This window comes from Thalassophryne amazonica, chromosome 20 (genome assembly GCF_902500255.1).
Source record: "Thalassophryne amazonica chromosome 20, fThaAma1.1, whole genome shotgun sequence".
In the NCBI taxonomy this organism is placed as follows: Eukaryota; Metazoa; Chordata; class Actinopteri; order Batrachoidiformes; family Batrachoididae; genus Thalassophryne; species Thalassophryne amazonica.
In genome coordinates, this window is record NC_047122.1 from 6,238,101 (window position 1) to 6,252,448 (window position 14,348).

At 41.5% G+C, this 14,348-nt stretch overlaps 1 protein-coding gene across 2 annotated transcripts in view; it reads left to right on the plus strand.

Annotated features, from left to right (window-relative positions):
• pdik1l (PDLIM1 interacting kinase 1 like) overlaps positions 1-14,348 on the plus strand; it is a 64,563-nt gene that overhangs the window by 23,340 nt on the left and 26,875 nt on the right. The window contains exon 2 of one of the 2 annotated variants that reach the window (XM_034160559.1): positions 5,917-6,202. In XM_034160559.1, the coding sequence (XP_034016450.1) occupies positions 5,918-6,202 (285 nt within the window). In that variant the 5' untranslated portion in view covers position 5,917. Of the gene's footprint in view, positions 1-5,910; positions 6,203-14,348 lie in introns of both variants that reach the window. The other variant, XM_034160560.1, reaches the window with a different exon arrangement.

The window sequence follows — 14,348 nt, forward strand, 5'->3', positions numbered from 1 at the left end:
TCTGATACCGACGTAATTCATGTATTGGAAAATACCGATCCAACCCGCAACATTTTCCGATATCGGAGAAGCGCGACTGTGAATCCTCTCAACTGCTGCTGTTTGCTCTCTACTTGTTTACTGCTGAGCGGGAGGAGGGGAGGTTTTCTGAAGCTGAGCTGTTTGAGAGAGAGCTCGCTTCTGCAGTGGTCTAGCTGCAGTTTGTGGCAAATTTCTGCCGGCTCTTGGACTCAGATTGTCTGTTCATTGAGCACGGATTTTCTGAAAAATTAACTGAATTGTTGCTGAAAATGTGTGCTAAAAAGTTAGCTGCTTCGCTGTCCTGAGGCTGTAAAATGCTATGAAAAGCCAGCTCAGCGTGCAACCGAGGAGGAGCTGAACAGAGATTCTGTCCCCTGAAAGGGAAAAAAGTCTCCATTAAAATCCTGCATGTGAGCGTCGATGATGATACACCAAAGTTTGTGCAGCATGAACACAGCGAGAGAGAAAGAAAAAGAGACAGAGGGAGAGCGAAAGCGGGAGAGCAAACGAGAGACAGAAAGAGAGGGAGAGAGACAGAGGGAGCTACAGTGTGTTACAGGGGGATTTTTTTACTCTGTAACACTTGCTTTGACAATGTAAACATATGTCTCCCATATCAATAAAGCGCCACTGAAATTGAAAATTGAGAAGGAGAGACAGACAGGCAGAGTGCTGTCTTTTCTCTTTAAGTCTATAAAATAAGGCTATAAAAATCTATAAGAAATAAAAGGACTTAATCCTTTCACCAAAACATCAAATCTAGGCGTTCACCTTGGATACTCCTTCTAGGAAATTGTAGCTGAACTTTCAGGTCTCCTTTTTAAGAAAATTCTGATATAAAACCAACGATAATGATGATAATAATAATAATAATATTAAAGCAATCAGAGCTCTGGTATTGAATCTGAAAAGTATCGGTATCGGCAGATATCCAAATTCAGGTATCGGGATTGGATTGGAAGTGAAAAATTGTGGATCGGTGCATCCCTAGTTTCAGTGATCACCAATAGGTGGCATTCTTGCCTAATCAGCCATTTGCAAGACAATACACTGTGACATGTGAGACCCCTTTACCCTGTTATGGGAGCAGATTCTGCAAGTTTCTTGAAAATCGGTGGAAGTTGCCAATTTACCATATTTGGCCTCTTCGTGAAGTGGTCCAACATAAACTGTGCAAATAGGGTCAATAGCAAAACCAGCCCCCAAACTCTCTTTACCACCTAAACTGGAGATGCTGACTGACAAAAAGAGCCATATTTCATCTCTTTTGACTTAGGGTGCATGGAGAAATCACTTTGCTAAAAAAGTGGTAATTTTGCATTTTGGCAGCAAAAAAAGCGCCCCCTATACTTGTGCACCCAAAGTCAGCTGCCAAAATTTTCATCAAAATTAAAGTAAGAGGTCCTAATCTATCATCACATACATAAAAGACCTTGGCTGACGAAGGACGAAGGCCACACCACCCCTGTCAAAATGTGCACAATTACAAAAAATAGCGAATTGCAGCGCCACCTATGGGCTGCGCCCTGAGTCACCCGCCAAAATTTTCACGTTTTTGGAGAGTCCATATCTGATACACTAACACAGATGAAAGTCAATTTGGCTCAATCAGGGCACACGGAAATATGAGCATTCGAAAACCTAAATTTTGTGATTTTTGCCATTTTGGCTCATTTTGACCGCAAATTTCCAGGACACCCTAAAAAGAAAAGGACCCTGTCAAGGATAAAAAAAAATATGATTTTTGTTCATTTCTAACATATGAGGTCTGTTAGAAAACTATCTGACCTTTTTATTTTTTTAAAAAACTATATGGATTTGAATCATGTGTGCTTGCATCAGCCAAGCTTGAACCTTTGTGCGCATGTGTGAGTTTTTTCACACCTGTCAGTTGCGTCATTCGCCTGTGGGCAGGCTTTGAGTGAGCACTGGTCCACCCCCCTCGTCGGATTTTCATTGTCGGAAATGGCTGAGCGATTGGAGCAGCGCTGAATCAAATTTTTCCAGAAACTGTGAGAGACAGCCAGGTGGAAACCATTCGGAAGATTCAGACGGCTTTCGGTGAGGATACTATGGGCATCACACAGATTAAGGAGCATTACAACCGGATTAAAGACGGCCCACAGCGGTGGAGGGTGCGCCACGCTCCAAGCGGCCATTGACAGGCTGAAACGACCAGATCATTTCCAAAGTGAAGGCTGTGTTGATCCGGGACGTCGTCTGACTACCAGAGAAATTGCAGAAGAGGTGTACATCAGCACTTTTGCGGCACATTCCACTGTTACAGGAGATTTTGTAATGAAAGACGTGCGGAGGAATTCGCGCATCGGGACGGAGCCGCAATGGCGCACAACAAAAAGCACGTCCGTGTTGGAAGTCTCACAGGACAAGTTGTGACATGCTCAGCTGTTACACAATTTCTCAGATACTCACTCGACTGAAAAGCCACCGAAAGCCGTCTGAATCTTCGTCTGTGGGCCGTCTTTAATCTGGTTGTAATGCTCCTTAATCTGTGTGACGCCCAGAGTATACTCACCGAAAGCCGTCTGAATCTTCCGAATGGTTTCCATCTGGCTGTCTATCACAGTTTCTGGAAAAATTTGATTCAGCGCTGCTCCAATTGCTCAGCCATTTCCCTGACAATGAAAATCCGACGACAGGGGTGGACCAGTGCTCACTCAAAGCCTGCCCACAGGTGAATGACGCAACCGACATGCGTGAAAAAACTCATGCATGTGCACGAAGGTTCAAGCTTGGCTGATGCAAGCGCACATGATTCAAATCCATATAGTTTTTGAAAAAAATAAAAAGGTCGGATACTTTTCTAACAGACCTCGTATATCTACCCCCAAAAAATTTGAGGCAAATCTGAAGGGGTCATAAACCACCACCTGCCTCTCATAAAAACTGGCTCTTCATGTTTGTAGTTGTGTATTTGGGCAACTATGGCAGATGGAACGTTATACAATATACAAATAGTGACTGGTTTGGAGGGCACCATAATGGAATGTTGCCCGAAGGCCTCGGGCAACGATGATCCCTCGGGGTGACATTCCATTATGCTGCCCGATAAACCAGTCACCATTTGTTTTATTATACGAGGTCTATTAGATAAGAAACCAACACTTAACTTAAATTAAAAAATAAATAAATACATTTTTTAAAAAGTGACTGCGAGGCTTGCATGTTCAACCTCCAGCTGAAATGCATTTGCTGAATCGCAGAGAAAGGGGGATTTAAAAAAAAAAATCACGCAGGAACCTAGTCCACCAACCTAAAAAAAGAACTTAAAAATGGTTCAATTTTACAAGTTGGGGAAAACAAAAACAAAGTCACATCCCATTGCAATTTCAGCAAAATGTCAAGACTTTGGCTGAGTTCCTGACACCGGGAAAGGTCCAAAACTTGTAAAGATGTGAAAAAATAATTACCCAGGAAAACAAAAAGGGATAGACTAAATTTGACAATTTGTGTGATGGCGCAGCAACATTGTCCCATTTCTTAGGGAGAACCCTGGACTGTTGATTTTTAAAAATGCAAAAGTACTTTTCATCCGATTACTCGATTAATCGCCAGAATAATCAGTAGAATACTAGATTACTAAAATAATCGATAGCTACAGCCCTAGTCATGATTGAGTATAAAAGGAACATCCCCAAAAGGTTCAGCCGTTCACAAGCAAAGATGGAGCGAGGATCACCACTTTGTGAACAACTGTGTGAAAAAATAGTCCAGCTGTTTAAGAACAATGTTTTTCAATGTTCATTTGCAAAGAATTTAGGGATTCCATCATCTACAGGCCATAATATAATCAGAAGACTCAGAGAATCTGGAGAACTTTCTACACGTAAGCAGCAAGGCCAAAAACCAACATTGAATGCCTGTGACTTTCAATCCCTCAGGCGGGCACTGCATTAAAAACGGACATCATTATGTAAAGGATCTTACCGCGTGGGCTCAGGAACACTTCAGAAAACCATTGTCAGTTAACACAGTTCGTCGCTACATCTACAAGTGCAAGTTAATACTCTACTATGCAAAGCAAAAGCCAAACATCAACATCATCCAGAAACGCCGCCGCCTTCTCTGGGCCCGAGCTCATTTGAAATGGACAGACGCAAAGTGGAAAAGTGTTCACATTTCAAATTGTTTTTGGAAATCATGGACGTTGTGTCATCCGGACAAAAGACGAAAAAGGCCATCCAGATTATTACCAGTGCAAAGTTCAAAAGCCAGCATCTGTGATGGTATGGGGTGTGTTAGTGCCCATGGCATTTGCAACTTACTTACGGAGCCGCAATGGCGCACAACAAAAAGCACGTCCGTGTTGGAAGTCTCACAGGACAAGTTGTGACATGCTCAGCTGTTACACAATTTCTCAGATACTCACTCGACTGAAAAGCCACCGAAAGCCGTCTGAATCTTCCGAATGGTTTCCCACACGGACGTGCTTTTTGTTGTGCGCCATTTTGTGTGCGCGGTCGGGTCCGGCCCGACATGCGACTCTGCCCTCACGTTCTTTCATTACAAAATGTCCGTTAACAATGGAATGTCCGAATAAACTCCTCATGCCGACTTCTTCTGAAAGTTCTCTGTTCTCTGACGACTTCCTGGGTCAACAGAGCCTGAAATGTGGAAGTTTTAAACTTGAAACGGCGAGACGCTGCCGCCTCGAAGTGCAGATCAGGCACCGTGGGCCGTCCTTACGGCGACACTACCAGACCAAAATCTCTCATCAGCCGTTAAAATTTTTACCGAAAACCAGCTGAATTTATCGAATGGTGTCCACTCAGTTGTGCCTTACAGTTTTGAAAAAATTTTGATCAAACAAAGCAGCAGTCTCTGAGCCATTCCTAAACAATGAAAAAATCAACGAGAGGGTGGGCCACTCCTCACTCAAAGACTGCCCACAGGCGAATGACGTAACCGACAGGCGTGAAAAAACTCTTGCATGCCCACGAGGGTTCAAGCATGTCTGATGTAATCACACGTGATTCAAATCCATATGGTTTTTGAAAAAAATAATAAGGTCGGATACTTTTCTAATAGACCTCGTACATCTGTGTAGTTAATAAATTTATCTTTACAATTGTGTGAAAAATTTCCTAAGCCATTTCTTTTATTCTTTTTATTTTTGGTTATTTTACTAGAAACAAATAATAAATTTAAATTTACTAGAAACAAATAATTAATTTAAATTTCATTGTTCAAATTCCCCATAATGTCAATACCCTTATCCTTAAGGTACCTCGATATCCCATACCGTAGTGAGTTCATGGTACTGTGTTTCAGCCTCTGGCCAGTCTTGGAGTGCACTGATGCGTAGAACTGTCCCAGTTCATGGTCGAGTGTGGCAGTGGGAAGCTTCTTGAACTCATGTGGTGAAACACCATCCAAATCTTTCCCGTCATCCTTTGCTAAAAACTCCTTGAACAGTGCGGAACATTTCTTGATACTTTTCGCGGTGCTCTCACTGTCTTTCTTGGGTAGAAGAGTGTTTATCTCATCAGTATCCACGGACGCAAACCTTCTGCTCTCTACCATGATGTCATCTGTAACGCATCACCCCTGCGCATGCGCGAAACATTGTTGCCCCGTTATGACAAAATTGGTCCGCAATCACTCATAATGTTGCCCAAAATGGTGCAGAATCAGTCAGTAATGTGGCTATTGTTAACTTTGGATGATTTATTGTGAAAAGTATTGCAATTATTACACGCGAATCAGCCAATCAGAACAAAGGATTTCAGTCAGATGTATAATCATGTAAAATGCACTACATCACCACACTTTAGAGCTTGATTACTAGCTTGCTGAATCTATGCAGTGTTATTGTGCAGAAAACAAAATCTTGCTCTATTAACACTCATATTCTGTGTCCATGGTGAGGAATAGGATGGTAAGCAGCCAGCCGAAGTACGAGCTGATCCAGGAGGTGGGGCGTGGCAGTTATGGTGTGGTCTATGAAGCAGTGGTAAAGCGCACTGGTGCCCGTGTGGCGGTAAAAAAGATCCGCTGCCACTCTCCAGAGAATGTAGAGCTTGCCTTGCGGGAGTTCTGGGCTCTGAGCAGCATCCAAAGCCAGCACCCAAACGTTATTCACCTGGAGGAGTGCATTCTGCAGCGGGACCAGCTGGCCCAGAGGATGAACCATGGTTCCTGTTCACCACTGTACCTCGAGGTGAGGAATTAACCCATCACATGAAAGGAATGTTGGTTTCAGTAAGATACAGTTTGACACCCTCATAAAATGAATCAAAGCTATCAAATAAAATCTTAGATACGAAAGACAGGATTCACACTTGAAAATACTTTCCTCTACTGGACACGTGTTGAATATGTTTTGGGTTCCGGGTGAAACTCTCATTACACCATTCATGTAGGACTCAGGTCTGTCTTTGGCATGCAAACTGTGCGTTTTTTATCTTAATTGCGTATTTACCCTGGGTATTGTAAATGAATGTTATGAGTGATGTTGAACATTTCCATTAATACTGAAAAACAAGTTCAGCCCTGAGAAGAATTATTGGCAATCCTGACATGCAGAATTTAAAATATGTTCTGAAATAAATTAACCCATTTCATATGGTCGCAGTTAGGGCTGTGTAATTTGATGATTTTGTGGTATGCGTTCCATTTTGCAAAACACTTTAATTTTGCCCGGTGGATAAAACAAGTGCACCCGCACACATTCGCCCAGTCCTAACAGGTTCTGTGTCAAGGGCAGCTGCAGATCACAGAGGACTAGAAGCTGAAAACTCAAGTGAAACCTCCAACATCATTCATTTAACAAAAAAATTGTTTTGCACATGGTTTCCAGATGTGGCTGCACATCTGGAAGCCATGTGGAAAACAAGGGCGCAAATTTTTGTTGTGACTCATTTCTGAATGATTCACAACAAAAAATTGTTGTGAATCATTCAGAAATTAACAGTTTTGTGCGGATGTTAACCCCTTCAGGGGCTCTCCCACTCTTTGTAGCTCCAGCAAACCGCAGTGTGCATTCCAGTCATGTGTGTTGGAGGCATGGCCTTAAAGGAGCGGAGTGGAGTAGGAGTTTAAATCTGTTTTAATGGTTAGCAGTTTTAATACAGTGAATGACTAGAGGCCTTGGGGTCGAGACGATCTCAACCTATTTTCAAACTTGTAATGGGTAAGAAGCTCAGATTGCTGGCTTGGAGCCAGGCATGGAATGTAGTCCACTTTTGGTAAGCAGATTTGGTGCTGCGGGATGAACGGAACACTGGATTAAGGCCAGTGTTTCCAGTGATGCCAACACTTATCAGACCCCAGAAAAGGTGTTGGTCGATATAGACCAGGGGTGCCCACCCTTTTTTGAACTGAGATCTGGCACAAAGATAAAATTTTAACAATAATAATGCATTATTGAAGTAAATGTGCAAAGAATAAGCACAAGTAGGATTAGGACTGGCCTGAAACAACACAACAACAAACAACTCAAATTACACAACACCTAATTAAAGTTGGAAAAGTTGTTTCCTACCTTAGTGGGACTTCTGGCACTGAGAGGAGGCAAGAGATAAGAAAGCTAAATCCAAAAGCTGTGCATATTCAGCACATATTCATGGTTTGAACGTTTCATAATTTTTTAGTTTTGGGCAACAATTCATTAAACCGTTCCAAACATTTACCTCTGCTGAGCCACCTAGATAGATAGATAGAAAGATAGCTTTTATTATCATTGTCATTACAACAATGAGATGTCCGCACACACATTCCACATACAACAGCAATTGATCTACAATTATTACTTGTTTACCATAATAATGGCACTCATCAGAATTAGGACAACACATACGAGGTCTGTTAGAAAAGTATCCAACCTTTTTATTTTTTTCAAAAACCTGATGGGTTTGAATCACGTGTGCTTGCATGAGCCAACCTTGAACCTTCGTGCGCATGCGTGATTTTTTTCACGCCTGTCGGTTGCATCATTTGCTTGTAAGCAGCCTTTGTGTGAGGATGGGTGGAGTCTCTCGTTTTTTTCTTTGCAAGGAAATGGTGTAATGACTGGAGCAGTGCGACTGCATCAAATTTTGCCACAAACTGAGCAATAGCCAGGTGGAAACCATTCGGATTATTCAGACGGCTTTCAGTGACAATCCTCTGGGCATCACACAGATAACCGGTTTAAAGACGGCTGCACAACGGTGGAGGGCACGCCGCGCTCCGATCGGCATCAACACGCTGAAACGACCGGATCATTTCCAAAGTGAACGCTGTGATGATGTGGGACCGTCATGTGATTATCCGAGAAATTGTGGAAGAGGTGGACATCAGCATTTTTTCGGCACATTCCACTGTGAAAGAAGATTTTGCAATGAAAAGAGTTGCTGCGAAATTCATCGGCACGAAGCTGATGGCGCAGCAACAGCGCCTCCGTGTTGAAGTCTCACAGGACATGTTGGAACATGCCCAGCTTGTCAACCATTCGGAAGATTCAGACGGCTTTCGGTGGCTTTTCAGTCGTGTGTCTATCCGAGAAATTGTGGACAAGACTTGTGCACTAAACTTGAAACAGTCCATTTCCCAATTGAGGCAATGTAAATGTGTTTGTAGCCGCTGCAACTGTCAAGTCGCGCCGCTAGGCCAGCTTGAGAGGACGAGGCCTGCCGCAGGGAGGGAGGGGCAGGAAGAGTGATAAGAGGAGAGGCTGGAGCATGCTTCAGTCCTTGTCTAAGTCTGTCAGTTTATTGTCCTTGTGGGTTGAGATAAGAATGGAGCCAAATAATCTCACCAGAGCCTGGATAAATTCCTCTGGAGGAAAAACAGTGGGCAATTGACCTTGATGTCTGTAATGTTGCAGCCGAGCAGTGAAAAACACTTTTTACAGTTCCACTCACTCAGCCAAATCCTAATTATGAATTAAGAATATTCCTAATTTTGAATTAAGAATATTCACCGGCCTCTGAAACCTTCAGCTTCAGCTGCAAGGCACGCATCAGCTCCAAGGTGTCATCCAATTTGCGTCTGAGTTCAAGAGTCAACGCAGTCTGAGAATGCACTGCCTTGCCGACCTTGTTAATCATAAAGCATAAGCGAGGGCCCGTGGTTCTTGATGCCGCCATCTTGCCAATTTTCCGGTAGATCAGGGCAGCACATAAGCCAAAAACTACCAGCCCTGCTACCATAAGACCAAAAATGAATAGGTCCTCGACGTCCTCCACAGAGAAAGGCGCCAAACATGCCACACGCCAGGAACTCCAGGAGTCGAGGACATAGCCAGCAGGATAAATTCCATCTGGGCAGGCAGGATCCCCTGGTCCCGACCTTGTAGAAAAAATGGTGCCAATAGCGTTCAGAGACCAGCTGATCAATTCCGTGGTTAATCCAATAGTAGTCCAATAGATCCAGAATCCAATATAGTTTTGAGGAATTCACAAGTCTGGTGAAGTAGGGACTTGAAGGTTAAAAGCAGAGAGATAAGGGAGAGTGGAGGAGATGCGACCACCCTCGTCGGAGTCCCAAGCTGGAAGAAAAAAAAAAAAGTCTAACGTCTGTGTGCAGCAGTTCTCCAGCTGAACATGGAATAATGAAAAAATAAATAAATAAAATAAAACCACAAACACTGCCATCTTTATCAAAAGCAGGAAATCACAGTATTAATAGTTAGTTTATCTCTGTATTTCAGTGGGGAAAATAAGTATTTGACCCCCTGTCAGTTTTGCACATTTCCCCACCTACAAAGAATGTAGAGGTCTGTAATTTTTATCGTAGGTACACTTCATCTGTGAGAGACAGAATAAAAAAAAAATCCAGAAAATCACATTGTATGATTTTTAAATAATTAATTTGCATTTTATTGCATAAATTAAGTATTTGACCCCCTACCAACCAGCAAGAATTCTGGCTCTCACAGACCTGTTAATTTTTCTTTAAGAAGCCCTCTTATTCTGCACTCTTTACCTGTATTAATTGCACCTGTTCGAACTTGTTACCTGTATAAAAGACACCTGTTCACACATTCAATCAATCACACTCCAACCTGTCCACCATAGCCAAGACCACAGAGCTGTCTAAGGACACCAGGGACAAAACTGTAGACCTGCACAAGGCTGGGATGGACTACAGGACAACAGGCAAGCAGCTTGGTAGAAGACAACAACTGTTGTGTTTCTTCCACTTTCTAATAAATAATCATAAGATGACTGTCAATCTCCCTCGGTCTGGGATTCCCTGCAAGATTTCACTTTGTGGGGTAAGGATGATTCTGAGAAAGATCAGAACTACACAGGAGGACCTGGTCAATGACCTGAAGAGAGCTGGGACCACAGTCACAAAGATTACATTAGTAACACATGATGCTGTCATGGTTTAAAATCCTGCAGGGCAGCAAGGTCCCCCTGCTCAAGCCAGCACATGTCCAGGCCCATTTGAAGTTCACCAGTGACCATCTGGATGATCCAGAGGAGACATGAGAGAAGGTCATGCGGTCAGATGAGACCAGAATAGAGCTTTTTGGAATCAACTCCACTTACCATGTTTAGAGGATGAGAACAACCCCAAGAAAACAATCCCAACCATGAAGCATGGGGGTGGAAATATCATACTCTGGGGGTGCTCTTCTGCAAAGGGGACAAGATGACTGCACCCTATTAAAGGGAGGATGGATGGGGTCATGTATTGCGAGATTTTGGCAAACAACCTCCTTCCCTCAGTAAGAGCATTGAAGATGGGTCATGGCTGGGTCTTCCAGCATGACAATGACCCCAAACACACAGCCAGGACAACTAAGGAGGGGCTCCGTAAGAAGCATTTCAATGTCCTGGAGTGGCCTGGCCAGTCTCCAGACCTGAACTCAATAGAAAATCTTTGGAGGGAGCTGAAACTCCAAACCTGAAAGATTTGGGGAAGATCTGTATGGAGGAGTGGACCACAATCTCTGCTGCAGTGTGTGAAAACCTGGTCAAGAACTACAGGAAACGTCTGACCTCTGTAATGGCAGACAAATGTTTCTGTACCAATTGTTAAGCTCTGTTTATCTAGGGGGTCAAATACTTATTTTATGCAATTAAATGCAAATTAATTATTTAAAAATCATACAGTGTGATTTATTGGACTTTTTTTTTAGATTCTGTCTCTCACAGTTGAAGTGTACCTACGATAAAAAATTACAGACCTTTCCATTCTTTGTAGGTGGGAAAACCTGCAAAACTGACAGGGCGTCAAATACTTTTTTCCCCACTGTATATTTATAAACTTTTGCAGAAACGGCTCAGGAATCATAATAGCGCTGCCAAAACTGCAAGCTGTCGAGCTGCATCTTTAACATGTCCAAAATTACCAAGAGAGGACGAAGACCACGTTAAAGACATCGATAGTGGTGTAAAAAAAAAAAAAAAAGGTTTAAATGGACATATTTGGAGTCGGAGGTGGATGTGGACCAAGTCAAGACTCTGTGAATTTGTTTGCAAGGTTGAGCTCCCCGGTAAAGTCCTCTGCACGCTATGTTCAGATTTCATCAACAAAACCTTGGAAGAACACTGCAAGATAAAGAAACATCATTAATATTAAAAGGACTAATGTTCCCGGGTCGAGTGGTGGGCAGAGTTCCGCTAACCGCTAATTATCGAAGCTAATGTTTTCATTATCAGATTAGCTTTTCAGATAACTTTGAAAACCATCATCGGACCAATTATCTTCCAATAAATTTTGGTACAATAATTTTTAGATCACTAACATGTTTTTGCAGGCATTGTGAATAAAGCTTTAACATTTAAACACATTTGTTAAGTCTTACATCAAAGATTTTAGTGCTTCTCTGTTCAGTGTTTTGTAACAGATAAACAGCTCTATTCTGTGTAAACAGAAGAGAGCTGGTTTCAGGAGAAACCACTCTAGCCTCTGCAGTCAAAGGAGAACTGGTCACAAGGTAAGGTCATTTTCACAGTATCGTAGAGCGCTGCGGTTGCACCGAAATTGGCCTTATATTTCCAGTATCTAAACATAATAGGTAAAATGTCATATATGGATAAATACATGATAGAATGAAGTACCTGTAAATAAAAAAATAACAAACAAAAACTTTTTGTTTATCTTGAAAATATATCAAGCAGTTGAATTTTGGACAGAAATGACTTTCCCATTTGAAAAATTCATAGTTTTCCAAGTTGAATAATTTCCAAGGCAGAATATTCACCACAAAAATATTCACTGGTAAAATACATTAGAATATGTACTTTTACTGAATGATGCAATAGTGGCTATATCCAGGATTTTTTCCGCACAGGGTAGAATTGAATCCGCATGAGTAAGTTTCCGTCCAAAATGTCCACTCCGACTTTTCCATCTGTTGCTCTAACAAGAAATACCTCTTTGTGAATCAGATACACTTTTAATAAAGTGCATCTATGTTTGTCAACTTAGGGCAAAATGTATCGGAACTAGCTTCTGAGACTTGGTATTGAGAAGCATGTGAACATCATTCCGTCCAAAAGTGTGCACTGTGAAATACAGTTTTAAGTCCTCGGTATGTTAACACTGTAAATATTTCTGCTAAGGCAAGGTAATAAAAAATATCCACGCACTTCATAGTATACATATTATGCACTTGGAAAATTATTGGCTGTTAATTTTGAATAAGACTCACAAGGAATGTGTCTAAAATATTTTGTCCACTCCGAAACCATTTGTTACAAATCTTAAAGTATCCTGTATCATTAATCTTTCCTGATTTTATTGATTTATTTCTCTAATATGAGGTCTGTCCAAAAAGTATTGGACCTTTTTATTTTTTGCAAAAACCATATGGATTTGAATCACGTGTGATTGCATCAGCCAAGCTTGAACCTTCGTGCGCATGCGTGAGTTTTTTCACGCCTGTCGGTTGCGTCATTCGCCTGTGAGCAGGCTTTGTGTGAGCAGTGGTCCACCCTCTCGTCGTTTTTTTATTGCGAATAAATGTCTGAACGATTTGGAGCTTTGCTGCATCAATTTTTTTCCAGAAACTGTGAGAGACCTCCAGGTGGACACCTTTTCGGAAAATTCTGTTGGCTTTCAGGGACAGTTTTATGAGGATTACACAGATTGAGTGCTCCAGCTGGTTTAAAGACTGCCCACAGCTGCTGAGAGCGCGCCGCGCTCCAAGCGCCGATCGACAGGCTGAATCAACCAGATCATTTCCAACGTGAAGGCTTTGTTGATCCGGGACGTCGTCTGACTTCCACAAATAAAGGAAAAAGGCGTGGACATCAGCACTTTTTTAGCACATTCCACTGTTAAAGGAGTTTTTTTTCATGGAAAGAAAAGTGGACCGATGCGCCATGGTGCGGGACAAAACCACCTCCGTGTTGGTCTCACAGGACTGCTTTGAGATGGCTTTCAGACGGCTGTCGGTGGGTTTTCAGTCATATGACTAACCATGTATATCAAGACACTTTGACATTATATACTTTTGAACTATTTCTGACAGTCTTGACATTGTTTTAATTTTTTGCAGCCTATTGACTTAATCTAATTATCCGAACTCCAACAAAAGATGCACAAATTGCTGGAATGCAGTACAAGAGTTATCACTTTGGGCCATGTATTATATTTTCTTGAAACTATGGATTAATACTTATAATAAAAACATAATTTGTTGTTATTCATACAAAAGAATAACATTTAGCTCTCATATTTGTCCCTTATGGGTCGAAAATTTTGGCACCAGAGGAGAATATTTCACTAAGGCTTTCACTTAGTGAAAATTTCAGCTTCTACATCAATATTAGTCATCCAGTAAATGATATAAATAATCTAGGTAAGTTTTACTAAGAAACTTGAACTTATTTTAACTTATGGCTATTTTAATTTATGGCTATTACTGACAGTGGTAATTTTCTTGTATTTTTAACCTTTTGGACATGTATACTTTGAAAGACCAGAACTTGAGAGAAAATAAAGTTATAGCCAAAATTTAAAAAGTTTCTGTAACCATAAAAGTTAGAGATATAAACTAATTACTAAAAACAGCAAATTGAACACATCAATTTTTGACCTCTTTGGGACTGAATGCTCTACAATATTGTGAAAATGCCCATAATTGCTCTTGACACCATACTAACTCACCAGCAATATCACCCAAGTCATCCAGAGGCATACAGTTTTAACTTTTGGTTAAAATTTTAACCAAACTAATTTCGGGCATGTTATTTAATTTAACGCCACTTCTGAAATTTTATAAAGTGAAAATATCAGCTATATGTTTTACTTTTAAAGTATTGCACTAATTTTGAAGGTTTTAGTGTGGACATGTCTCAGCAGTGCTAGTGCATCCAGTTGGGTAAAAGTTCACGACAGAAGAAATGCATTTGAGACGCTCTGAT